General features: G+C 34.7%; 1 protein-coding gene across 2 annotated transcripts in view; it reads left to right on the plus strand.

The window, feature by feature from the left end:
• CFAP54 (cilia and flagella associated protein 54) overlaps positions 1–27,565 on the plus strand; it is a 325,301-nt gene that overhangs the window by 75,998 nt on the left and 221,738 nt on the right. For both annotated transcript variants that reach the window (XM_058308572.1, XM_058308573.2), the window contains exons 20-25: positions 13,868–14,044; positions 17,480–17,572; positions 17,834–18,019; positions 22,296–22,432; positions 25,349–25,496; positions 27,161–27,316. In XM_058308572.1, the coding sequence (XP_058164555.1) occupies positions 13,868–14,044; positions 17,480–17,572; positions 17,834–18,019; positions 22,296–22,432; positions 25,349–25,496; positions 27,161–27,316 (897 nt within the window). The remainder of the gene's footprint in view (positions 1–13,867; positions 14,045–17,479; positions 17,573–17,833; positions 18,020–22,295; positions 22,433–25,348; positions 25,497–27,160; positions 27,317–27,565) is intronic.

A 27,565-nucleotide genomic window follows, 5' to 3' on the forward strand; every position in this document is an offset into this window, starting at 1 on the left:
GTTTTATCATGAAATCACAATTCAGTCATATCTTCAGACTCCACTGCTAATTCTAGTTCTCTTGCTATTTTCACCACATCTACATTTACTTCCTCCACTGAAGTTTTGAACCCCTGAAAGTCATCCATGAATACCGGATTAACTTCTTCCAAACTCCTGTTTATGTTGTTATTTTTTACCTCCTCCCGTGAACCACGAATGTTCTTAATGGCATCTAGAATGGTGAATCCTTTCCAGAAGGTTTTCAGTTGATTTTGCCCAGATCCATCAAAGGAATCACTATTTAGGGTAGCTATAGTCTTACGAAATGTATTTCTTAAATAATAATAAGACTTAAAAGTTGAAATGACTCTGATCCATAGGCTGCAGAATGGATGTTGTGTTAGGAGATAAGAAAACAACATGAATCTCATTGTACATCTCCATCAGATTTCTTGGGTGACCAAGTGAATTGTCAATGAGCAGTAATCTTTTGAAAGGAATAATTTTTTTCTGAGCAGTAGGTCTCAACAGTGGACTTAAATATTCAGTAACTCATATTATAAACAGATGTGCCATCCAGGCTTTGTTGTTCCATTTTTAGAGCAACATCATTCTTTTATTTATTTATTTATTTATTTATTTATTTATTTATTTAAAAGTGCTACTCCTGTGAACACATGAATGATAAGAAAGCAAAACAGCCTTATTGCTGATATGGAGAAAGTTTTAGTGGTTTGGATAACAGCTCAAACCAGCCACAACATTTCCTTAAGTCAATGCCACCTCATTGTTTGCAGTTGCTGGGTCTGTTTATCTTCTTTGTTTCTTTAGGAGGCACTGGGAACTGAACCTCGGACCTCCGATGTGGGAGGGAGGTGCCTAATCACTTAAGCCATCTCCGTTCCCTGCTTTGTTGTATATCTCACTATGTTTTTCTTTTTGTGTCTCTTGTTGTGTCATGTTGTTGGGTCAGCTTGCTGCCTCTGCCTGTCATACCAACTCACTGTCTTCTTTACGAGGCAGTGGGAACTGAGCCATGGACCTCCCATGTGGTAGGTGGGAGCTCAATTGCTTGAGTCACAGCCTTTTCTAGAAAATTCTAGGTTTCTAGAATTTTTGGAATGGTGAATAAGCACTTGCTTCAACTTAAAGTCACCAGCTGCATAAGCCCCTAACAAGAGTTTCAGTCTGACCTTTGAAGCTTTGATGCCAGGCATTGACTTCTATCTAGTTGTTTCACCAACATTGAAAACCTGTTTAGTGTAGCTACCTTCATCAATTATCTTAGCTAGATCTTCTGGATAACTCACTGCAACTTCTACATCAGCACTTACTTCACCTTGCACTTTCATGTTATAGAGATGGCTTTTTTCCTTAAACATCATGGACCAGCCTCTGCTGGCTTCAAACCTTTCTTCTGCAGCTCCATTACCTCTCTCAGCTCCATAGACTTGAAGAGAGTTAGAACCTGCTCTGGATTAGGTATTGACTTAAGGAAATGTTGTGGCTGGTTTGAGCTGTTATCCAAACCACCAAAACTTTCTCCATATCAGCAATTAAGGCTGTTTTGCTTTCTTATCAGTCACATGTTCCCTGGAGTAGCACTTTTAATTTCCTTCAAGAACTTTTCCTTTGCATTCTCAACTTGGCTAACTGTTTGGTGCAAGAGGTCTAGCTTTTGGCCTAGCTTGACTTTTGACATGCCTTCCTCACTATGTTTAGTCATTATAGCTTTTGATTTAAAGTGAGAGACATGCGACTGTTCCTTCCACTTGAACATGTAGAAGCTATTGTACAGTCATTAAATGACCCAATTTGAATGTTGTTGTCTCTCAGGGAATAAGGGGGCCTGAGGAGAGGAGAGAGATGGAGGATTGGCTGGTTGGTGGAGCAGTCAGAACATACTTTATCAATTGAGTTCACTGTCTTATACAGGCATGGTTCATGGTGCCCCAAAACAATTACAGTGTAATATCAAAGATCACTTATCACAGATTACCATGACAAATATAATAATAATGAAGAAGTTTGAAAAACAAAATTATGACACAGATATGAAATGAGCATATGATGTTGGCAAAATGGTGCTGGTAGACTTACTTATTGCACGGTTACCATAAACCTTCAATTTATCTAAACTGCAATATCTGCGAAGCACAAAAAAGGGAAGTGCAATAAAGTGAGGTATAATAAAACAAGGTAAGCCTGTATAATAGCTGTATTCTGTAGACCCTCTTGCATCTCTGGAACTCCCTGGCTTTCCTTTTGTTTTATTGCAGAGAACCACAAACAGATGTATACAGTATTCTGCTAATACTATTTGTTGGAACCTAGACAAATCTGTGGTTGAGAAGATTTTAGTCCCAAATTCCTCTAATAGTGTTTTGACTGAGTAAAGGAACATATGGTTTAACAGACAATTTTTAATAATTGTCACAGAATCTAATCTAACCCCATTTTAAAATCAGAACTAATGAAGAACTCCAGGACTTCTAGATGTTCTAAAAACTTCCAACTTTAGTATTTCCTGAGGTTTTGTCTTGATGTACCCGAACAACATTTTGTTAAATATTTTACCAGTAATTGGATTTGGTTATTTTTTTCTAACTTGTAACTTTTCAGTTATATCAGTTCTATTTACTTCTTTGGGGAAGAATATAGTGAACTAATTTTTTTTTCAGATATCTTCACAGCTCTTTTTAATTGTTCCATGAGACTTATTCCTTATAAAGAGCAAATCCTTCCATGAGGCAGGTAGATCATGTTTTGATACCCAGGCATCAACTACAAACAGAGTTAAGCCTATTTGCCATTTAGAGTTTTTCTTTGAAATTGCTTAAAGGCTTTTGCTTTGAAATTTTAATTTAGACTGTCTTTTCAAGTGGTTTTAAATGTAGCTTTGTATTAAGACAGGATAGCATAGAGATTCGAGTATAAGGTCATGCCCTCTGAGCCTCAGTTTCCTCATCTGTAAAATGGGAGTTCTTGTAATACATGTAAAATGCTTAGCATTTGGCACAGAGTAAGCATTCAATAAATATTATTATTATTATTGTTATTATTAAAAATAACACCCTTAGTCTATCCTTCACTTTAATCATCCTGGAACATTTTGTTTTGTCATAGTAGAACTATTTGGTGCTTTAGATATATTTTTTTCTACCATACTACACATTTCATTCTGTTTTTTTCTCTTAGATTTATCTTTTATTGTATATTTTTAGTTCTCAGCAATGTTCCTTCCCAAGATTCTTTTAATATGACTTAATCTACTTTTCATCTCCTTCTGAAATGTAAGTTATAATGTTGAGAATGCAGAATACACCTCCAGGAGATCTACTAGGCAAATGGTAAACATGGCACTTTGTCTTGCCAGTCTTATGATAGTTGTTTTTGTAAATTTTACTCATGCCATCCAAGATTGCATTGCACTTTGTGCGTTATGCAATGTGTATGTTAAGCTATTTTCTAATATATCTAGTATCAATCTGTTCTCACAAAGCATTGTGTAACTTTTGAAAAGAGGAAGGTCTCCATTTCTGTAATGGAAATTATTTGCTGAGAAATTTAGATCCAGTCAGTAATATCAGTACTATTGTTTTGGAGTACATTGCAGCACAAAATACTATTGAAAAAATATTCAGAACTTATTTACCTATGAGTTGTCATAGAACCCCTTTCCATTGAGACTCCTTGGCTGAGCCTTTCACTATGATTGGTTCGTTTCTTCTTTCCAGGTTAGTGAACTCTTTCCAGGTTAGTGAATTTGCCAGGCACTGTGCTAGCCAGTGGAGGATATAGGGATGCAGTTATTTTCCATTATATAATATGCCATGGAAAACCTAATTCTCCGACCTCTGATTATAGTATGCCTGTCTAGATTTTGCAGTTATGACACTTTGGTTTTATAGAACAATGCTATCATAAATTTATGTCCATATGGATAGTACTTTTTCTCTCACAATTGAGTAGAACTGGTTTCATGGGATTTTTTTTTTTCTTGAAATTTTGGGACATCTTTTCTGTTATTTCCTTCTTTTCAGTTGGGAACATCTTTTTTAAAAAACTAACTACTTCCTTATAGTTGAAATTTTATTAGTGGCTCAGTGATTTGGTTCACAAAGTTGGGGTTCTAATTTCTAACTAGGATTAACTAGCTAGTTACTAATGTTAGTTAGTTAACTTGCATTAATAAACCCTAAACCTTGAGTTTATTATAGACTTTATCTGATTTACCTATATCAAGGACTTTATTTTAGGCTTTCCTTTGGTAACCTTTCAATTAAAACTTTAATGCTTCTATTAACCTGTTTCAAATTAGGCCATGGGATCTGAGTTTGTGGTTTAAAGAGATAAATTAGATACTGTCCTTGCTACCAAGATGGTCATAGTTTAGATGGCATGGACTGTCCTGTGCACAGATACTATATCATGTTATAGCTGATAAAATAAAGAGATGTGTAAAATGCAGGGAATGGTGTGCCTAAATACATGGCGCTATCAGGAAAATGTCAGAGGAGGAGAAGGTTGAGTGGCTCTCGAAGCACAGAAGAGGACGTAAGACCTTGCAGGAAGAAGAAATTGCATGGGGAAGGACTTAGAGGCATGAAAGAGCATAACATAATCAGGGACTAAGTGAATTTAAAAAAACAGTTTTGGAGGTTAGGTTGGATAAGGGCTAGAAAATATAGTTGTGATCAGAAAGAAAAGGGTTATGGAGGACTTTATAGTTTATCCAGCAGGTTTTGGAGAAGCCATTTACACGCTGGAACTTGAAGAGACTAGAGACTGAGAGAAAGGGTAGGCAGCTGTTTTACCCATCTGAATCCGTGATGCTCAGTCCTTGCTACACTTAAGAATTATCTTTGGCATATGCTACCCACCCTTGGTGATTTTTACCGAGTAGATTTAGGGTGGGGATGGACCATCTTGGTTTTTAAATAAACTTCTTAGGTGGTACTAAGCCAAGCTTGAGAAATGTCAATGTGAAAGCCCATGACAGAAATGAGGTTTTTGACTCACAGCTGGGTTCATAGAGCTGCAGAGTGAAAAATATTAGAATCAAGTCAGAGAATTGTGTCCAACTGGCTCACTGAAGCAGGAACTACTGAGCTAAATTTTGGGAGTTAATGTGGGAAGTCCAGGGAGGTTGGTTAGTCAGTTGAGATGGTAGATTGAAGGCAGTCTGTATTGACACAGCACCAGTGGGCCTGTGCTGCTGGTGGTTTTTGCAGGTTTCAAACATAACTCAGAGGAATGAAATGCTTCTAAATTTTCAAGGCATTGGTTTCCTTCCCTTATGCTGGATAATTTTTTCCTAAGCTGATTTTATCTGTTCTTACATAATCCAAAATATCTTGGTTCTCCACAGCCTGTTTTTTTTTTTTTTTTTTAAGATTTATTTTATTTATTTCTCTCCCCTTCCTCCCACTGTCTGCTCTCTGTGTCCATTCTCTGTGTGTTCTGCATTTGATTGCATTATCTGGCAGCACTGGGAAACTGCGTCTCTTTTTTGTTGTGTCATATTGCTGCGTCAGCTCTCTGTGTGTGTGGCGCCACTCCTGGGTGGGTTGTGCTTTTTTCACATGGGGTGGCTCTCCTTGAGGGGCACACACCTTGTGCATGGGGCACCCCTGCGTAGGGATGGCACTCCTTGAATGGGGCAGCACTGTGCTTGGCCCAGCTTCCACATGGGTCAGGAGCCCTGGGGATCAAACCGTGGACCCTCCATATGGTAGATGGATGCCCTATCAGTTGAGCCACATCTGCTTCCCTCCTTTTTATTCCCATATATCTATCCTCTTTGGCAAGGACAAACAGGTGAGTCTTGGAGAATAACAGTGTATCACTGTAAAGATATTCAGGTTGTGACTCTACTAACAGCTGCTGTTCCAGACGTAGTCTCTTTAATAAACCAAATCAACATGCCTTCTTGAAATTAGAATATGGCTATCAATCTGGGAATTGTTTTTTTTCCTCTAATCTATAAGAAGAGAGTTTCAGAAGGCATTTTTTTTTTATCCCAAGGGAAGACAAATACAATTCGCTGATCTATTTCAGCTCTACAGCTCTGGGTTACAACTTAGTTGGTAGAAGTATTTACTATTGCACCATCTCATAATCCCAGATATCACCCTGACCAACTACTTTGATGATAAGCTCATAGGAGTAGGTGATAGATTTCAGAGAATGGGAGATAAACTCCATTGTAACTCCAGATAATTTCCACCTTACTGCAACTTCTGGGGACCAGGTGGTCTTGAAAGTCTCAGGATATTCCCTTCAAAAGTAATAGGATCATCATTGTCCTTTTTACCCCACACCAATAGGAAAGAGATTCAGCACTTGATTAACCTCTTTGGATTTTGTAAGCAGCGTATACTATATTATGATATCCTACTCAATCTATTTAATGAAAGCTACCAGCTTTGAGAAGCCCTCAGAGCATTAGAACTGTCTAAGTGATTGTCACTTAGTCCACATGACCAATGATCAAGAGTCTGTGACAGGCGAGCAGATGTGGCTCAGGTAGTTGGGCACCTGCTTCCTACATGGGAGGAAGTTCCATTCCTGGAAGGCACCTTAACATTTAATGCCCAAAATATAATAGTTTTCCTCCCTTCTGTTCAAGTAGGAATGTCTTTCTTCAAAGTTATTTGAGGAGTCTCTTACCTTTCTTGGCTCATGTGTTGCTGGCCTGTAAGGGAGCCTTGCTCTGCCTGGCATACATGTCTTCTTGAAGCCAGAGCTGGTAGAGGGCAGAGAGGTGAACGGGCCTCGGCCCAGCCCATGCTGGTTGTTTCTGCTGGGCCGTGGCACTGATTATACCTAACTCTCTCACAGTCTTTTACATCACATCTCCTTTTACATCTGGCTCAAACCCCTTTTTCCATCAGTTTCTCACATTTTTCCCCTTAATTTGACTGAACGATAAAAAACTAGAGATGATGGAGGATGAGAGACGCCCTCCCCTCTCCTCAATCTACTGACTAATACATTTACTTAGTGATTCAGCAGTCACACTGAGCATCTACTATGTGGCCCTCCTTTATTCCCATACACTGATACACATTTCCTTCTCCTTCCTTCAAGCAAAAGCCTTCATGAATGTTAGTTCACTCACAGTAAGATCAGTTTGGGCTCAACAAGCTCAACCAACATTACTTAAAAAACGGGACATGTCTAAGATTAATTTTTCAGGAGAGCTGAAGTAAAGAACCTGCAGGTAATTGCAGACTTCATCCCAGTACTGTATAGCAGAGAATGTCTGACAAAATTTGTCATTATCTTTGTTTTCAGTTATCTGCCCTCCTATCTCTCTACCAGCTTTTGGCTTGGGAGAATGAGTTAATGATCTTGTAAATGAAGAGCATGAGCACATAGGATTCATTTATTGAAATTTTCTCTAGGCTCACCTTTTTTTCATGTACTTCTACATATGAAGGTAGATAGTGACAAAAAATTTACTGCATTTTATTGGTTTTGTTTGGATTATTATATATGTTTAATTATATATTTAATACAATATTGTAAGAGCCTGAATTAGAATTTCCACTCCATTGCCTTCTAACTATTGAGCAAATTACTCTTGAGCAAATTGCTTAATCTTTACTTAACCTTACTCTAGGCACTTAACTTTTCTGAGCCTAATAATACCTTTCTCACCTGGTTGAAGTGAGGATTAAATGGGACATGTGTATGTGAAAAATGTGATGGTTAGATGTTATAAGAGAAAGAATAATGTTGATCTTTCTGCCTCCAGTTTTGATATGAGTGTAAAATACATATATTGATGCTAAATAAAGGAACGTTTTCAGTCAATTTAATGACTTAAGAAATCATAGGATAAGAAATTTTGAATTATAAAAGAGTTTATTTAGTTCATTGATTCTCTACTGGGGAAGTATATATCCCCCACTTCTCCCCACTCCCACCAGCAAAATAGGGATGACAAGAATCTTTAGAACAGCTTAAAAAAGCTGCTTAACTGTGTCCATTAGAATGGGCTATGTATTGCTGTAGTAACAATCAAACCCTCAAATCTCAGTTGCTTAAAACAATACACGTTTGTTTCTTGCTCACCCACATGCCCAGTGGGAGTCTGTTGGGGTTCCTGCTCCACATGGTCCTCACTCTGGGACCTAGGTTGATTGAGCAGCTTCTGTTCCTGCTCTCCACAGCAGAAGGGAAACTGCAAATATGCAAAGCAAACATTGGTTCTTAAGGCTTCAGCCCAGAAGAAACAAATATCTGCTCATATTTCATCAGATAAAGCATGTCCATGGCCAGTCCCAATTCAAGAAGGAGATCAAGTGCCAAATGCTTAGGACTAGAGAATTAGAACAGTTGTGAACAGTACTCATGATTTCTGCAACATATTTCACAGATAGTTTGATACTTTTGAGGACAGCTTCCTTTGGGGTAAAATATTACTGATGTTCTAATGCCATTTTGAAATGGTATGAAATCCTTTGAAACTGTTAGATTCTTTTTCTTTTTAAAGATTTGTCTATTTATTTATCCCCCACCTTCCCCCCGTGTCCATTCACTGTGTGTTCTTCTGTGTCTGCTAGTATTCTCATCAGGCAGCACTGGGGATCTGTGTCTCTTTTTGTTGTGTCATCTTGCTGCATCAGCTCTCCATGTGTGGCACCACTCCTGGGCAGGCTATGATTTCATGCAGGGTGGCTCCTTGTGTAGGGGCCACTCTTTGTGTGGAGGGCACCCTTATGTGGGAGTATCCCTGCCTGGGCCAGCAACTCCTTGTGAGTAGTAGCCCTGTGCGTGGGCCAGCTCACCACAAAAGCCAGGAGGCCCTGGGTATTGAACCCTTGGACCTCCAAATGGTAGGCAGACGCTCTATCTGTTGAGTCGTATCCACTTCCCTGTTAGATTCTGATATGCTTTGAAGGGCAGTATTGAATTTGGCTGACATCTTTGAAGCATTTGTTTCTACTTTAGGAACATTTTCTATCCAAATGATATTTTTTGTTTGTTTTTTGGTGAAAACAAACATTAGTGGCAGCAAAGACTAACAAGTTATCTAGAAAGCACATGCTGATGAAGCTGTTTCCTTACAGTGGTAGAAACAAACACAGCATATGTTAATATAAAGGAACACAATACCATTTGAAAACATTTAATTAGTAACATTTAATTAGTAAATGTTTAGGGATTTTATTGGCCGAAGATCAAGAATGATTCCCTTCTTTTTGCCAGTCCATAATTCATTCATTTGTTCTTTTTAGATAAAAGAGAGAGACCACCTTCAGGATTCCAAGAAATAGTCATTAAACTTTTTTTTTTCCCAATGAAATTTCTTTTCTTTCTTCTCCAGTTTATATTAAATTATGATCGGATAGGTTTCTCAGCTTTCTGTTAGTGAGAATTTCTTTCCCAGAAGGTAAGATATGCTCATCCCTCCACCCTACTTACTCCTCATTTTAGAAGGAGCATGTAAGGAGAGAGTTACCTGTGGCTAAACACTGTGGACAGGACATGACGACTGCTTCAAAAGGGGAGCACTACCTAACTTAACGCCTAAATTTACTCCTTAATTTACAAGATAGATGATTGACAGCGATGAGATTAATACAATTCCAACTGTCCTTGTTGGGTACCAGCAGGTGGGCTTCTTCTGTTCTTTAATAGAAATATTGCAAATTAGCTACAGAGCAAGGGATCTAAGAATTCTTCAGATCATTTCAAGTTTTTGCTCTTTCCTCCTTTATTGTATATTAATTAGCTTTTGGGTCAAAACTAAAGTCTTTGGCATGAAGGGTCTAGAAATATTGTCATACTATTATACATCCATATACTATATCCCTTCCCACATGAAGCAATGATTGTCTTATATAGATGACTAAGATTCTTGGCTTGCAAATGCAGAAAATGTTCCAAGGTCTTTTGCCATAGAACAAATGCAATTAAAATGCCATTTACTATTAGAGATAAATTTTAAACATGACTAATGATTTTAGACCTTAATGTCAACTATTTCCAATAAAAAATAAAAATGCAAAGTTAATTTTGGTCTCAATTTAGGTCAAGCTTCATTATTTTAGGAAAAACTATATAACACCTTAGTTTCATGATCCATACTCCCACAGGTAGCTGGTTTACTCACCCAGCTCTAAGTATTACTTTAATGCATATAATATCTCAAATTCTATCTTCAATCTTATCCTCTCTTTTGAGCTTGAGGTCCAGATTTCCAAACAGAAATTTCAAACTCCACTTGTCTGCTGTAGAGGAAACAGCACAGGTTTTGTATCACAGTGAAATGAGTTTGGAATTTGATCAAAAGATATTTTTTATTCTCATTTTCAGGATTTTTTTCCCTTGTACTTGTTAAATTGGATAAAACTTCCAGAAAATAAGGGAATATTGGCATTTTTCTCTCTTGGATTTTATTGATAATTTTTCAGTGCTTCACTCTTAGGTATGATTTTGGTTGTTGGCTTAAAAATTAATATTTTTTCCTCAGGCTAGGGAAATAGATTTCCTGATTTATTCAATTTTTAAAAAATCAGTAATAAGTGTTAAATGTTCAAGTATCTTTTGGGCCAACTAGCACTATAATCACGTACATTTTTTCTCATTTGATTAATGGATATTAAATTATATTCATAGGCTTGTTAATATTGAATTTGTATTCCAGTGATAAAAACAATATAATTATAGTACATTTTTCTTTTAATATATTGCTAGATTCAATGTATTAGTATATTCTTTAGGGTGCTTGCATTTATATTTGTAAGAAAATTGCACTGTATTTTTATGTTCAGTCATTTTTCAGATTTTATTATCAAAATTATAATAGCTTTGTAAAATCATTTGAGAAGCTATATATCTTTTCTATGTAGTTGGGAATATTTTAAATGGCATAGGACCTATCATTTCTTTGAGATTCTAAATACTTTGTGAAATAATTTGAACCTGACACTTTTATGGAAAATAGTTCTTGTATCCTTTTTCCAGTTTCTTCCATCATTGTTCATATGTTGAAGGGTTCTGCTTCCTGAGTCAGTTTGTTGATTTTGTATTTTCTTCAGAAGTCTTTCATTTTACCTAGTGTTTTAACTTTTATTATTTCAATATTTTAAACTACTTAAAAATTCTCTATCTTTTTTTTATTTCTCTTCTCATTCTTCATGGTTTTTATATGTGTGTCTCTTCCCAATTATTTTTTTTATATTTTAAAAATTTATCTATCTATCTATCTATCTATCTATCTATCTATCTATCTATCTATCTATCTATCTATCTATCTATCTATCTATCTATCTCTCCTCACCCCCTCCGCCCGGTTGTCCCGGTTGTCAGTTCTCTGTGTCTATTTGCTGCGTTGTCTTCTTTGTCCGCTTCTGTTGTTGTCAGCGGCATGGGAATCTGTGTTTCTTTTTGTTGCGTCATTTTGTTGTGTCAACTCTCTGTGTGTTAGGCACCATTCTTGGGCAGGCTGCACTTTCTTTTGCACTGGGCGGCTCTCCTTACGGGGTACACTCCTTGCACGTAGGGCACAGCATACCTTGCGCACATCAGCACTGCGCATGGGCCAGCTCCACACGGGTCAAGGAGGCCCGAGGTTTGAACTGCGGACCTTCCATGTGGTAGACGGATGCCCTAGCCCCTGGGCCAAGTCTGCTTCCACCTTCCCCATTATTTTTATCTGGTGGTGATTTTGTTTATTGTTTTTGTCATTCATTAGATTATATTTGGGCTTAGTCTTGAATTTATTCTACTGCTTTAACATTTTAAAATAAATTAATATACACTTTTTATTTTTTGTGCTTCTATTTTATTTTTATTTGTTTTGTTTTACTGTTCATATATTCCAGTATTTCCCAAATTTACTTTTCAAATGTATTACCTACTTTAGTCCTTCCAAAGGAAAATAGCTGAAAAATCATAAATTGGAAGGACAGATTTTTCAAATTCACATTCACATAATAATACTGGAAATCATTGGTCAATGTATCATGATATTTCACACTTTGGGAAACAGTAACTAAAAAATCTTTATTAATAATGAAAATATTTAAGGCCATGGCTTTACATCTGAGTATAACCGTACTTTCAAGCCATAATTTTAAAACAGGTACTGGGATTGAACCCAAGACCTTAACATAGGAAGTAGGTGCTCAACCACTGAGCTACATCAGCTCCCCGCCATAATTTTTTTTAACCTTTGTAAAGAAACAATTACATTTTTCTAATTTCTTAAATGTTTTTCCATCTTTTTTCCTTTAGCATTGTGTAGTCAGGAACAGGCTACCCTAGAGTTTCTGTTCTTTCTGTCTGCATCAGTGGACCTATTGTTTCATTGCTTTGTTGTATTGAGTCATTGCCATAATGCTGCTATAATTATGTACAAATTTTTTTCATGGGCATATTTTTTCATTTCTCTTAGTTTTATACCTACAAGTGGAATTGCTTGGTTATATGATGACTTTATCTTTAGCAGTTTTAGGAACTACCAAACTAGTTTTCAAAGTGCCAACACCAATTTACATTTCCACCAGCAATATATGAGAATTCCAATTTTCCCTCATCCTCACCAACTCTTGTTATTGTCTGTCTTTTTTGTTATAGCCATCTAATGAGTGTGAAGTGATATCTCATTGTGGTATTCCCTAATGGCTGATGATGTTGTATGTCTTTTCATGTTTATAATGGACCTTTTAAAATTCTTCTTTGGAGAAATGTCTATTCATATCCTTTACCCATATTTAAACTTGGGTTATTTGTCTTTTTATTCTTGAGTTGTAATAGTTTTTTATATATTCTGAATGGAAGCCCAATATCAGATATATAATTCAAAAATATTTTCTCCAAGTGGATGGGTTGTCTTTTGACTTTGTTGATGGTGTTGTTTGAAGCAGAAAAGTTTTTAGTTTTGAGGAAGTCCAATTTATCTATTTTTTCTTTTGTTGCTTATGCTTTTGGTACTTTATCTAAAGAAACTATTGCCTAATCCAGGGGCATGAAGATTTACTCCCATGTTTTCTTTTAAGAGTTTTATAATGTTAGCTCTTACAATTAGGTCTGTGATTCATTTTGAGTTAATATTTATATATGATGTGAGGTAGGGGATCAACCTCATTTTTAAAATGTAGAATTAGTTGTCCCAACATCATTTGTTGTAAAAAGACTGTTCTTTCCCCATCACTGATTTATTTTTAATTTCTCCAGGGTTTCTGCTTTGGAACTCAATTAGAGAATCCTTGCCTTTATTTTAATTTAAAAGGGGAGTTTAATCTACTTACAGGTATTTTTACTGCTGATATAATTAGACTTACTGTTGAAATATTATTTAGACCTGATTTTTTAATGCATCTTTTTGTTTATATGTTATCTCTCTGTGTATAACCTTTTAAGAGGTGATCGCCTTGCTTTCCGGTTTATGAAATAAGTGGTTTTATCTATTTTAGTTCTTTTTTCTAATAGTAAGAGACTCTCAATAATATTCATTTTATAAACTCCTTATAACAACTGTCTCCTTACTTGGGGTTGCACCTCAAGCTGTATTAAGGGTGGGTGTATAGTTCATCAGTATAAATGCAGACGTTATAAACTTTAAGGACAATGAACTATATTAGTAGACATACAAAGGGTTTGATTTAAAAAGTGAAATGCATCATTAATGTACAAAAGTGATAAATATATTAAACATCAAATATAATACTGTTGGTGATCATGCATAGCCTTACTTAGCAGCATTTTTTAAACTTTTACAAAATCATTTCATGATTAAAATATGCATATTTCTGAGGCTCAAAAAACTACATAGAGCAGGATAATGTTTAACATCACCAGAATTCTGCATATAAATGAAGTTCAAGCTCTTGAAATGTATTTTTTCTATTTTCACACTTCATTATAGGAGGCATATTCTTTAATTGAGAAGACCGAAGCAGAACAAAATGCCCTATATTCATATCAAAAAGATTTGGAAACTTTGAAAAAAAAGAAAAGCAGAATCCCTCCTCCACCAATCCTGTTATCCCGAACTCACTGTTCGGTGATGTTCAAGCCTGCTCCATTTTTTTCAGATGTCAAGGTATGGCACCCATCATGGTCTTCACCTCATGCAAGGTGACATATGTAAATTTATGACTGTAATGATTGATACTTTTATTGCCTTTAGGACTTCAGTAGACTTTGGTCTTATTTCTGAGCACTAACCACTGAGATAGTATTCTAATTTCTTAACTATACTTAATTTCATAACTTTTCCCTTTTATTTAATTTATGGTGAGATCTGTCCCTACAGCCTTGCTATATCCAAATATATGATAAGGAGAAACAGTGGAGAAGCATATCCCTTTAAGTATCTTCAGCACCATGGCACAGTGAATGCTGACATCCTAGTGTGTTCAAGATTGAGATCTCTCTTGAAATGGATTCATAAGTTTGAGGAGGGTGGAAGGTACTCTCAGGGCTAGTGACAGATGAGGCAGCAGAGTGTGGAAATTAGGGAATGGTGACTCTAGAGGGTTTTTTTTACCAAAGTCCTTCCAAGTAAATGGGGACTCTTTTAGTGCAAACAAATGACAATTCCAACCATATTGTAACTCGCAAATCTTTATGTATTTATATAAAGGACAAAGTTTTTATTCTCCTATACCTGATGCCTTGGAACTTTGGCCTAAAGGTGACTAAAAGTTGAGGTTTAGTTTCCTCACAAGTATTTGGTTCCATCTAATTTATATTTTAAATATTATGTTTTCTTCTTTTGGATCTGAGCAACATGCCCTCTGATGTATACAAATGAAAGTTCTTTAATTTTTCTCAGAATGTTCTACTTGAAGTTATATCAACTTCGTGTAGTGGCTTTGGAATCAGAAAGATTAAAAATTCTAGCTCCACCATTTATTAGCAGTATGACTTTAGGAAATTTAAGTACATTTTCTGAGTTTTTGTATTTTTTTTTCACTTGTAAAGTGTGTTTACTGGGAAATTTTAAAAATAAAAAGTGTATAATATTCTTGGTATATTAACTTATTTCTCACCACTCATTAAAAACATGTAGTCATTTTTGCTCAAAACATTTAATAAAGTTATAGATGATGATTATATTATTTGATGATATTTTTATAATTCAGTCCAACAAGCATTTATTGTCTATTACCTGTCAAGCTCTGTTCAAGGTAATTGAGTTATAAAAAGAAACTCAAAGCATGGTTCCGTTGCCTTGAGGGGCTACAGACCAATGGGAAATGGACATCAGTGAGAAGTTATACCACCTTCATAATACTTTATAACTGGAAGAAGAGAAATAGCCTTCATCTTACACATTACTGTGCTATCATAACTGCATTATTGCTATTGCTAGCAGATTTAAATTTTGACTTCAGATTCCTCTGACTATGTTTAAGATTTTTGAAATTCAGACAGAATTAAGACTGTATGACTTACTAAGAGTTTTTGTTGCTTTTTAAATCAAATTTTTGGTTTATTTAAACAAAATCTTATTTTTTATTTATTTCAATCTATCGACTAGTTTATTTTATTCCACAATGCTTGGAAATAGGAAGACATAAGAGTTTCATATTTGACCTTTAGGTTTAAGACTTGTCACTGTATATTATATGAAGTTTATGGATATTTTATATTAGTAGAATTGTGTGGTCTGGGAATCATCCGCTACTGTTACCTACACATCAGCACTAGATGGTGCTATGGGCTTAAATAAGTTTCATGTTTGAGGCTTCAGCCATCTTTTGTTTCATCAAAATCTCTTTTTAGGTCATTCATTTCATTAAAATCTCTTTTTACAGTTGAAAATGCTGATATTATTTATATTACTTATAAACTGTACTTGTAAAGTTAGTGGTGATTTGTTCATGGTATCTTTTATGTAGATTTTGATAACACATTGCTTCTCATGGTTATACAAACTAAGATGTTTTTCTCTGTGAAACAAAATAAAAACATACATTCAGCTTATAAAATTAGTTTTAGAGAGAATTTTACCTTTCAAATTCTGGTATATATATTAGAGCTTAATGTAGAGCAATAATGAGCTAAGTCGTATATCATATTCTGTGTTGGTTTTTCTCCCCTCTTATGAAAAATGGTACTCTTTTTGCATAGGAATTCAAGGGAAATCAGTTTTTAAATGTTTCTGACATTCATCTCATTTTACCCCTGGCTTCCAGCTTCCAATTTCCTTCAGTGCTTTTTCTGTCCTTGGAGTTCTCTTGCCTTTGACTATTGCTTCTTAATTAGGTGTTTGTATCATAATCACTTAAGTAATTTTCTTTGGAAATATACAGGTCCGTGCACCTCTACCAGAAATTCTAATTCAGTGAGACTGAGTTCAGGCTTGGGTAGTTGTAATCAATTAATTTAAAAGGTTGATTCTGTACAAACAGTATTTTTAAAGAAGTGTTTCTGACCCACAGGGTTGAGAACCCCTGGTGTAGACTAGACAGCACTGGGATTTGTCTGTTGTCCTGGTGGGAGAAGGGGCAGGCATACACTGTAAGAACCAGTTTCTTTGAATTCTATTCTCCCTTCTTCTTTCATGCTTCCCTTTCAGTTTGGGAGTTGAGATGATGTGAGGCAGCAACTCTGGAGAAAGCGAACACCACAGTGATGGCAAACCCCTGAGGACAGTGTAGGTGGTTCATAATTCTACTGCCTAGGTACCAGGATGCACACTTTTCCCTCCACTGATCTGTTAGTGAGACTAGTTCACTCCAATAAGGAATCTCTATTTTGACATCTTGGCAGAAGGACCATTGTTTAATCATTTAATCAAATTTAAGTTTGGCTGTTACTGTGGAATGTGCATTTTTTGCTTGGTTTATGTCTGTATTTTAAAATGATCAAAGTAATATCATGTTTCAGAAATATATAAACTAGCAAAAAAATTTCCATAATCTTACCATTTTACCATCCAAATCCTCCCACTATTCTTATTTGGGGACATTTTCTTCCAGGCTTTTTTCATTTGCATTTTTGCATTTTATTTTGAAGACTGTAATTTAGTATCTTGATTTTTCTGTCATATATCATGAAATAAAATATGAAGATTATTTCAGTGTTGCTCTGTTTTCCATCAAGATTAAGTCATCTTTGTATCTGTCTGCCCTTGGGCAAATTATTTAACATCTCTGCATCTCTGTTTCTTTTAAAACAAAACGACAATAGTAATACCCATCTCATAAGAATGTTGTGAATATTAGAAATATGTAAATGTCCTAACAATTCTTAGCACATAGGAACTGCTCAGTTAATGGGAGTTAAAAATAATTAAAAATGAATAATATTTTAGTCTTGCTAATCCCAGGTAAACTAGCCATATATATTTACCTTTATTTTTCTGAGATTAAATTTAGGTATATTTGTAAACTTAGATTTCGTGTTTTAGAACTTGAATACTTACATTCTTATATAGAAAATCATTCATTTTGCCAAGTGAGATAAAATAAATTGAATACCTTGTTAAACAGACTGTAGGTTATGGACTTGTTTCTCTCCTCTGCAGGTCTCCTGGTACTGCATTTTGGGTTGCAAAGCAGAAGGAAGTTATGGAAAAGTAAGGCTAAACAATAATCATCTCCCAAACTCAGGAGAAGCGGTAGGTTAAATGAGAAAAAAAATCCTAGAAACCTCTAAATGTCAGGAAATCTTACCCAAAGCTACTTTAGAGATAATTGAGCTGAATTTCTTATGAAGTCATTCTTTCAGTGAATCTAATTTCAATTTGAGTCATAACTAAAATCCAACAGCAAATAAAAAAGTTTTTTTACATATAAAATTTACTTAATTATATTTAAAAAGTCACTTTATTTTACTTTTCCATATATAACCTTAAATACCTTTTTTGTTAAAAAAACAGATACCAGCTGATGGTAAAAGCATTTTTGAAGTGAAAGGTTTAGAAACCAATGAAAAATACATATTTGCAGTTGCTGCGTATTCTTCTAATGGGAAGCTTGTTGGTGATGCCATTGGAGAGACAACTAGGCCAATTTTGGTTTATCCACCACTTTCTGCTGTTACTGCTCGGATGTTCTTAACTCAGGTAGAATTCTATTTTTTTCCTTTAAGCAGTTACTAAGTAATTTCTGATGGAAAAAAATCACAAAAAATATTCTAAAGTTTCTTTAATATATAGTTTCCTTGATTGCAGTTTAGTCATAAAATATGAATTGTTCTTTCTCTTACTATGAGTTGCTTTTTATAATAATTTTTAAATTACAAATGTAGCACATACTAATTTTTAAAAATTTGGAAAATGTTAAAATGTACAAAAAAGAAATGTCACCTTTAATCTTATCATCCAGAGCAGAAGTTCTCTACTGGAGACAAATTTGGCTCCCAAGAACTATTTGGCAATGCCTGGAGACATTATGTTTGTCAAAATTGGGGAAATGCTACTGACATTTATTTAAGTTGAGGCCAGAGATGCTGATAAACAACCTACAATGCATAGGTCAGCTCCCCATAACAAAGAGTTATCCAGCCCAAAGTGTCAATAGTGCCAAGATTGTGAAACTCTGATCTACTGATAGAAAAACACACACATACACAAGCATACATATAATATATACACATATATAAACATATATATGTATAAATTTATATATAATATACAATTTTAATCATTGTGTACATATTACTTTGCATCCTAATTTTAAAATTTAATATATAATTGGCATTTTCCCCATTCCATTAAGTATTCTGAAATATAACTTTTAGTGGCTTCATGGTATTGCATCTTATGGATATATCATAGTTTATTTAGTAATTCTTCATTGTGAACATTTAGGTACTTTCCAATCTTTTGCTATTATAAACAAAGCTGTGATGCTCATCCTTGTATCCATGGTTACATTCTTAGGATAAATTCACAGTAGTGAAATTTCTGGATCAATAGAGACAGAAAGACCTGAGTTCAAATTCCAGCTCCTCACACTGCTTGTGTGATATTGGGCAAGTGACAGTCTTTCTAAGCCTTTTTTTTTTTTCATCTGGGGAGTGGGAATAATACTAGTAGCTACTTCCTAGAGATGTTATAAGGATTAAATTATGCATGTCAAACCATAGCACTTGTCACACAGTAGACAATAAATATGATTGTTTTTAGTTATGGGTATATTCATGAGATAACATTTTACTTGACAGAGCAATTGCCTGCTTTAGCATTATACCAGTGAATTGGACACTAGAAAGATTGGCTCACTGAGCTAAGTCTCAAGCATTTAATTTTAAGACTTTTGTTGGCTGTTGAGCTAGCTGGTTTCTCTTCGAAATGTTATCATATTCCTATTGTGTTTTTTTTTTCTCTCCTAATTGTTGGTTAGTATTATAAACTAAAATCATAGGGAAATTTTGTTTGATAATATTCAAAGAAATTAAATTGAGAGCACTGCTAGGATTTGTTTAGCATTGGCTTAGCATGTCATATTTGTCCATGATTTCCTGATGTTTTGATTTTTTGGGAATCTAATATGTCCCCTAATTTTAACTGCTGGAGTTATTTGAAAGTGAGGAAGCAGATGTTTCATCAAGGCCTAATTCTTCTCTAGGGAATGGTTTGACTCGAAGGCTCTACTTGGCAGAACTTTCATTGAATGTTAATAAAACTAAGTCCAGGCTATACTGGTGGGATATGAGCAGTGTCACCAAGTAATGACCTATATGTTTTTAAAATGATACCATATTTGCAGCCCTATTGTTCCTTTATGATAGTTTATGAGCATTCTCTCTCATAATGTTAAGTGGCTAAAGCAAAATTTTCTCACCTATTAAACCTGTTTAATTTACAACTTACGTTTAAGCTTCTACCACACAAGCCAGAGCTCCCTCTCTCTGCCTAGAGGAGCCTGCACCACATCTTGGGGTGTATTTCAGTCCTTCTCTCCCATTTCTCAGCAAACTCTGTTCTTTCCCCCATTTCCCAATAAATTCTTTTTACTGTCCTGAAAAAAGAAAAAAAAAGTTCCAGCAAGGAAATGCACCTTACTTTTGAAATTGCAATTTAATTTTCATGACAGTGGTTGGTTTTTAGTTTCTGGATAATTTTGTTCTTTACAACATCTGTAAAATATTTTTTAGTAAAATATGGAGCTATTTCACTAAATGTTTTGGGGGTTTAGGTTCTACTTTTACTCAACATTATTTCCATAAACATTAGTAAAATAAGGTAAATCTGTGATTGGTTTTCCCTTAATCTATGAAGCTATTAACTTAGGCTATCTGGGAAATTTTTGAGGAACCTTTAAGAAATATATATTTTCTGTGGATGTTTATCAGTTTTGTCCTTTTTATTGACTCATTTCTTTTTACTTTTCATCTTTAGGTAGAGAATGGTTAGATAATGTGATATAAAATATAGAAAATTAGAAATTTGTGGGCAGGATTCTAATCTTGACTTTAGAGATTATGTATTTCTAAACTACTAAATCAAATAATGTGTGTGGCCAATATCTTGTTGAAATAAGGAAACAGGGAATTTCATTTATTAAAAAAAACCCTTGTGTCAGACATTTTAAAATCATCCCATTTATTACAACAACTCTGTGAGGTGGTATTATTACATTTATTTTATAGTTGAGGACACTGAGGTTAAAGTAAGCCTTCCTCTGCCAATCCCATTTTGTTTCAGAAAAGTTGTTTAAAAACTCATGATTTTATAGACCTTAGTTTTAGCATGATATCATTTCTTGTCTTAAAATATTCACGCATTGGACAAATAATGTTATTAAAAAATGATAGTTTTTTTTAAGGGAAGAAAAGCCAATTATCATTTCACCAACTCTCTTGCATATCACCTGACATTTTCCATGTTAAATGTTAAAACTTTTAGTCCAAGTCCTTCATTTGACAAATGCAGCCCACAGAAGCAATTCTTTGCCACTATAAGTCTTGGCCCCATCGTTTTTATGGACTCTGAGGCTCTGTACAAGTTACTCAACACTTCAACATGCCAGTTTCCTCATCTGCAGAATAGGAGAGCCCTCTTCGTAGGGTTGCAGTGAGGACTCAATACAATCATGCATGTAAAATGCTTAGTACTGCACTTATGTCCACTTGATATTCAAGGTCTTCTGTGATCATGGCTTGCTATACCTGTCCAGTCATATTACTCACTCTTCCTCAAATTATGACCCAGCTTTCCAGTGTATTCTAAATATACTGTGGTAATTTCTGCCACTGGAACTTTTTCAGATTGTGTCTAAATTGTGTAGATCCAAATCTTATCCCTGCCTGAAGTTCCAATTCGAGCCCTGCCTCCTCTTTGAAGTCTTTGTTTCTCCTTTTCTAAACGTCTATAGTTATTATGTATTCTTTGTATAGTTTTTCTCTGATTTCATATGTTTTATGTCTGTACCTTGATTAGTTTCATGGAGCACAAGGCCATTTTATGCTTTGAAGAATCTATCCCTACAGCACTGAGCACAGAATAGAAACTTCATAAAAGCTTACTGTTTGGTTGATTATGAGTACTGATTTGGAACTTTAAAGGTTCTGGCCCAACACGTTATTTCTTTGAGTGGAATATATCTAGCAATATGTCATTTACATACTTAATTCAACAAATTTGTTTATAATTTCTACCTTCCCTCCTTCCATTAAGGATTTGAATAGCACATAACTCACTTAGTGAGATTTTGTATTATTATAATCATATTTACGTAGAATAATTTCTAGAAATAGCTTTAAAGAAATTTATTCTTTCAGAAGAATTATGTAAATGTTATGTCGATGATTTTTTTCCCTGAGCTTATAGACTTTATCAATGAAATCAGTTATTTCTCCTAATGCTAAATGTGTTAAACTTAAAACATATCACAGCTTCTTGGAAGCTCTTCTGTTTTATTCTTTAGTCTTTTCAGCTGTGAATCCTTTGTTGCACAGAAGCTCTGCAAGTGTCAGTCAGAACCAGAAAAGAATGAAGTGTATTTCATATTTTGGGTTTGGGAAATCTGATTGTTTCTCTTGGAACAGATTGTTCATTATAACAGTATCTATAATAAATGGAGTGAACTGCCGAGATAGATGGAAATGAAATTAATTTGGCTGAGATGTGATCTTTGTTTTGCTTATGAGGATTTTAAACATCCTTACAGAGTTTCAAATTTCCATGCAATTTAGAAATAAAAGAGATTTCAAAATGTGTCTGTTTCCCTTGCCACTGGCTGTTGTTACCTTATGAAGGAACTGTAGAATAGAACAGTAAATATGAACAACTGTATATGAGATTAGTGTGTGATAGATCCTTATCAAAATTCTTGCTTAAAATATACATTCCACAAATAAAAACATTACATGAGATAATGTGGTTTTTGTTATAGGTTGCCTATCAGATTGATAACTATGAGTTGACTAAGAGTGTTTTCTCACCAGTTTGGGATTATTTTGTTGCTTCACCACTTCACAATGACCAATCTGTTATTTCTTTAAGCAACACAATGACTATTACACAGAGAAGGTAATTAAAAATATTATTTAAAATTAAGAATTTGTTTATTGAAAATATACATATTGGTTGTAAGGCTTAAAATCGATTTGCTTTCAATTTTACATTAAGATAGCACATAGAAAACTATTTCTAGTAAGTATTGTAATAATAGTATATATTCCAAGGTCTTCGGTCCTTGTTAGACCCTTCCTTGTTAGGGGGTGAAAAATATTGGAGGCATAGGATGCATCCTAAATATAAAGTAATGAAGATTATGGAATAAAAATATTACATACCAATCAAGTAAGATCAGTTATATCAGAAAACATAACTATGCATTAGGGACTTTTGTATCAGAGAAAGGTCAGGTTGGGGTTGAGGGTAGAAACTGGTGGGTGGCCTGTGAGCAGAGAAGGCTTTCCCTTTGCTTGAAGACCTCCCAGCATTGGGATTCCACAACTGCAAAAAAGTCAGTAGAGTTCATAGAGTAAAGTAGAAGCCACAGGTCATCCTTTTAGACTTCATAGCCTTCTTCCTTAAAAGAACAAAGTTTAAGAGCCACTTTAGAAATGAGCATTAGTGTGACTTCTGGCTGACCTAATAACACCAATCTCCCCTGCATGCTTCTTAGTGCCTGGGACAAAGCTCTTTGTTCTCAATCAAAGATAATGAGATTAAAAATACTAATGCTGGTTATGGCAAGACATTGATAATGCTTACTCACATAAAAGTATAATTCCATTCAATTAAACAGAGTCTTAGAATTTATAATATACCAGGATGCTAGGTATTATGGGAGATGGATTTGAGAGGTACTTTGGAGGAGGAAGAGATAAGATTTGGAAGGTTTTATGTGATTTATGGGATAAGAGAGAGGAAGAAGTGGAAGTCGATTGAAATTTCTAGTGTTACCTGACTGAGAAGTCAATGATATTTTCTAAGGGAATATGAGAGGAGAAATAAGTTTTAGGAGGAAGGTAATGATTTTGATTGGGGATATTTTGAGTTTGAATTTCCAGCAGGACAACTTTGTGAATATGAGATCTCAAGTAGGTACTGACTCTCAGAAGAGAGAGCACGGCTAGAGCTACAGATTTAGAAATTGTCCATAGGGGTCATCATCAAAATCTTGAAAATGAGTACTATCTCCAAGGGAATGACTATCTAGCAAAAAAGATAGAAGGTGGGGATTGAAACCTGGACATTACTTATATTTAAGGGGTAGAAGCAGGAGACAGAACCAAGGAAGGATATTGACAAGGTGACATCAAAGAGTTGGGGGCAGACCCAGGAGAGTGTACTTTCTCAGAAGTCAAGGGAAGGGAGTATCATTGTGGAAGGGTGACCAACAGCATTACATGCTCTCACAAGTTCTGGCAGAGTAGTTGCTCAATATAATGCCAAAGAGAAGTTGAGTAGGATGAAAACTAAGAAAGCAGCTTTTAGTGTTGGCAATTAAAAGGCCATTGGTGAATTCAAGAAAGCCATTTTGGTAGCATGATGGGGCAGCCCAGAAACCATTTTTCAATTGACTATGTAATAAATGAAAATTATAACAAGCAAAGACCATTCATGTGAAATTTGGTGTTTGAGAGAAGAGGAAAGAGGGGAGAAGCTTGAGGGGAAAGCAGGCTTGAGGAAAGAATTTTGTAGAGTTGAGGGAAGGGAACCAGTGAAGAGGGAGAGTCTTGGATAAAAGGAAACGCAGATGATGAAAATCTGTGCAAGAACCAGGAGAAATGAAGAGTGCTTGGGATGGAGAATGGGGGTTTTAGAAGATTTACTTTGGAAAGTGTGAACAAGCAGACAACAGGGATAAAGAGAAGCATTGCTGAGAAGTGCTAATCCTCAGTTGATGTCATTTAACATGAATTTGTGGTGGAGCCCAGCTCCTTATGGCCATAAACCACATTTGATTCATCCTTATATCCAAGGGCATACAACAGTGTCTGGTTACATAGTAGGTGTTCAGTGAAGGCTAGCTTGAATGAAAGAATAAATGAGTAGAATAAATAAATGAATAAGTGATTGACCGCTATGGCAGGAATAAAAAAATTGGATAGTGTCATTTTTGCAAGGTCAGGCAAATTGATTATTGCATAAAATAAAAGAGTGAGCAACTCTAAAATGCTGGAGAGATTGTTATTGAACTGTCTGACCATATTCTGAGCTGGGTAGGGGAGGAAATGGAGCTAGGTGGAGGTGAGATGACAGCCTGGAGTGTTTGCACAAGTCCAGGTACTGAAGGTCATCATGAAGACAAAGAGAAACTAGTCAGAGTTGAAGGTGCCAGATAATTAAAACTCTCTTGGCCAAGGTAATTTAGAGTTTAACAGGGCAGTGAAACAGTTGATCAAGTGTCAATTATTGATGCCAGATCATTTCCTGTTTTGTAGGGCTAGGGGGTGTAGACGGACCTAAGTATAGAGGGAGGGTTTGTCATCGACTAAGGCTAAAGGTAAGGAAGAGAATATTGGAAACAAAGGAGAAAAACAACAGATTTGAGATTGCCGATGCCTGGTTACTAATGACCATAATTTAGAAAAGACAATAAGGAATAATCCAAGACTCTCTTGTTTTTGAACATGACTAATTTTGCTTATAGATGAGTCTCATTTTCAGAAAGTTTATTAATTTAGATATTGGGCATATTTTCCATCAAAAAGAACTTTGTATATCAGAGCCAAAAAACTGTCAATATTTATTTTTATGTCTAAGACATAATATGCCAGAAGCTTAATTTGCTTAAACTTTTAAGTGTGGTTTTTAATTTTAATTTAAACTCATTGTACAGCCCATAGCTGTATAAAAGTAGCTGTTCCACAAATTTTTGTTGCTATCTTGGGATCATTGTGCAGCTATGAAAAACAAATCTAAAAAGGTGAGTTTACTTAACGCTAAACCATTTTATATCTATACCTGTAACATGGTTTATTTCCTTTGCAGATTATATTCAGATATTTTGGCAGAGACTTCTTCAATCCTTTTGTACCTTTTTCTTAGAAATATTTTTGTAACAAGCGACATTCAAATTAAAGAAGAAAATCTTTTCTGTGATAATATTAAAGGCAATGAAATTTTCCCCTCTCAACAAGTAAGTGTATTGAAGTGACAGGAAATGTGTGTTATTTGTTTCCTGATGTTTCAATTTCTTGTTCTTTTTGGGAGTGCATATTCTGCCTTATGAATGGGATGAGGCCGTTGTATGACTGTGCTGTTTTATTTAATATTCCATGTTGCTTACACAGGTCTATATTCATGTTTTTCTTTCTTTCTTATTTTCCATTTATCTTTGTATTTTTTCCTGTGTACATTATGCATTCAAAAGTGCATATATAAAGTGAAACCAATTGAAATTCTGTTACCTATAACAATTCCAGTTTTGTTTTCATAAGATTTTTTTGCAGTTTTTCTTAAACATGCATTGCTAAATCTATTATTGCTGTTATTATTATTATTATTTTTATATAAAATGGACTCATGGTCTACTTCTTGCTCTGCAACTTGTTTTTGTTTTTGTTTTTAACACCTTTTAATAATATATCTTGGACATATATTCATGCTGGTACATATCAATCTGCCACATTAGTTTTGATTATAAAGCATCCTTGTTAGAGGCAGGAATTTCACCTAGCTCCTATTAATAGACTTTCAGGGTGGGTCTTAAAATGCTCTATGTACAAAAACCTGTAATGCTCTTGCTTTTAAGAATGATCCCACATTATTTTTTATACTAGGTTGTTCATCCTTCTCTCTCTTCCCTCTTTTTCTTATTTTAGGTATGGAGGTTTTCTCCATCCTTTTTTTCTTTCTTTTTTCTTTTTTTTTTACAATGGCTTTTCCCTACCCATCCATTAATTAATTAATTAATTAATCAACACAATTCTTACACGTGACTGTGTCAGTTTTTGGGGTTATGCAGGTGAACAAGCATGGTCCTTTGCCCAAGATAAGTTCACCAGCCACCTTGTAGACCTCAAGAACGCACCACTATTAACCAATTTTTGCATTGAATTTCCTCTTTCTGCATGTCCAGTCTGAAAATAAAGGCAATCTTTAAGTATTTCAATGAATTCCAGAATTTTAGAATATTCTTGTAATAACTGGCTGTGTCAAAATTCTTCATACTGCATATATATATGTATCTATATACATATATATAGTACATAACTTCCTTTGTATATATAAAAAATGAAATCCTTTCTCAGGATTTTTTTCCCAGATAAAGAATTTTTACAAAGGCATCTTAACAATGTATTTTGGTAAAGAAAAAAGCAATGCACCTCTTATAAAGGACAAATAGGTGAAAAACAGCAGTTATGCAACTTAAGGTATTAACTGTTTGTTCTACTGAAAATTTAGCATTTTCTCACTAATCAAAAAGGGAAATGGGATTTGTTAGTCAAGGAGAGAGAATATAGAGATGTTCTATTTTAATTATTGTTATATTGTTTCTAAAAATTAGATTTTTTAAGCATTAAAATGTAGCTAAGATTTTATCTTAGCAATTAAAATGATTAGTTCTTTTTCTATCATGATTTATACTTCTATTGTTTTACAGAAATTCTGAAGTTTAATTCTAAGATTGTGTTATCCATATGTAGCATTATTAGAGTTGTTTCTGAATTTAAATTTTTTTTTGTACCAACATTTATGTTGTTAAGTCATTAGGATCGCATTTGCTGCCTCATCTCCTTACAGACATGTAAGTAAAGCACCTGATGTCCAATTTGAGTAACAATGTCTATTTCTTTACAGGTTGCTAGATTAATTGAATGCGAGAGAGTATTAGTAGCATTGGAACTTAGCAATTTCTTAAATGATTCCAGTTATGCCCTTCAAGCTGTGACTCAGTGTTATGGTCTCCTGGCTCCTATAATCTATCACAATATTGTTTTGGTACCTGCCATACAGGTAAGTGTAATTTCTTTGTCCCAGATAAAAGTATTTTTATAAATGGAACTCAACAATGCATTTTTGGATAGGAAAAAGCAATATATCTCTTATAAAGGAAACATAAGTGAAAAACAACAGTTATTATAAAATTTCAGGTGTTAACTGAAAAAAATTTAAAATTTAAATTAGATTTCTGGAAAAACATAAATAAGGACATAAGATATGTTTCTCTGAAAACATTTACCTCAGTGTAACCCATATTTAAAT

Source organism: Dasypus novemcinctus, chromosome 12, assembly GCF_030445035.2.
Source record: "Dasypus novemcinctus isolate mDasNov1 chromosome 12, mDasNov1.1.hap2, whole genome shotgun sequence".
NCBI classification, from domain to species: Eukaryota; Metazoa; Chordata; class Mammalia; order Cingulata; family Dasypodidae; genus Dasypus; species Dasypus novemcinctus.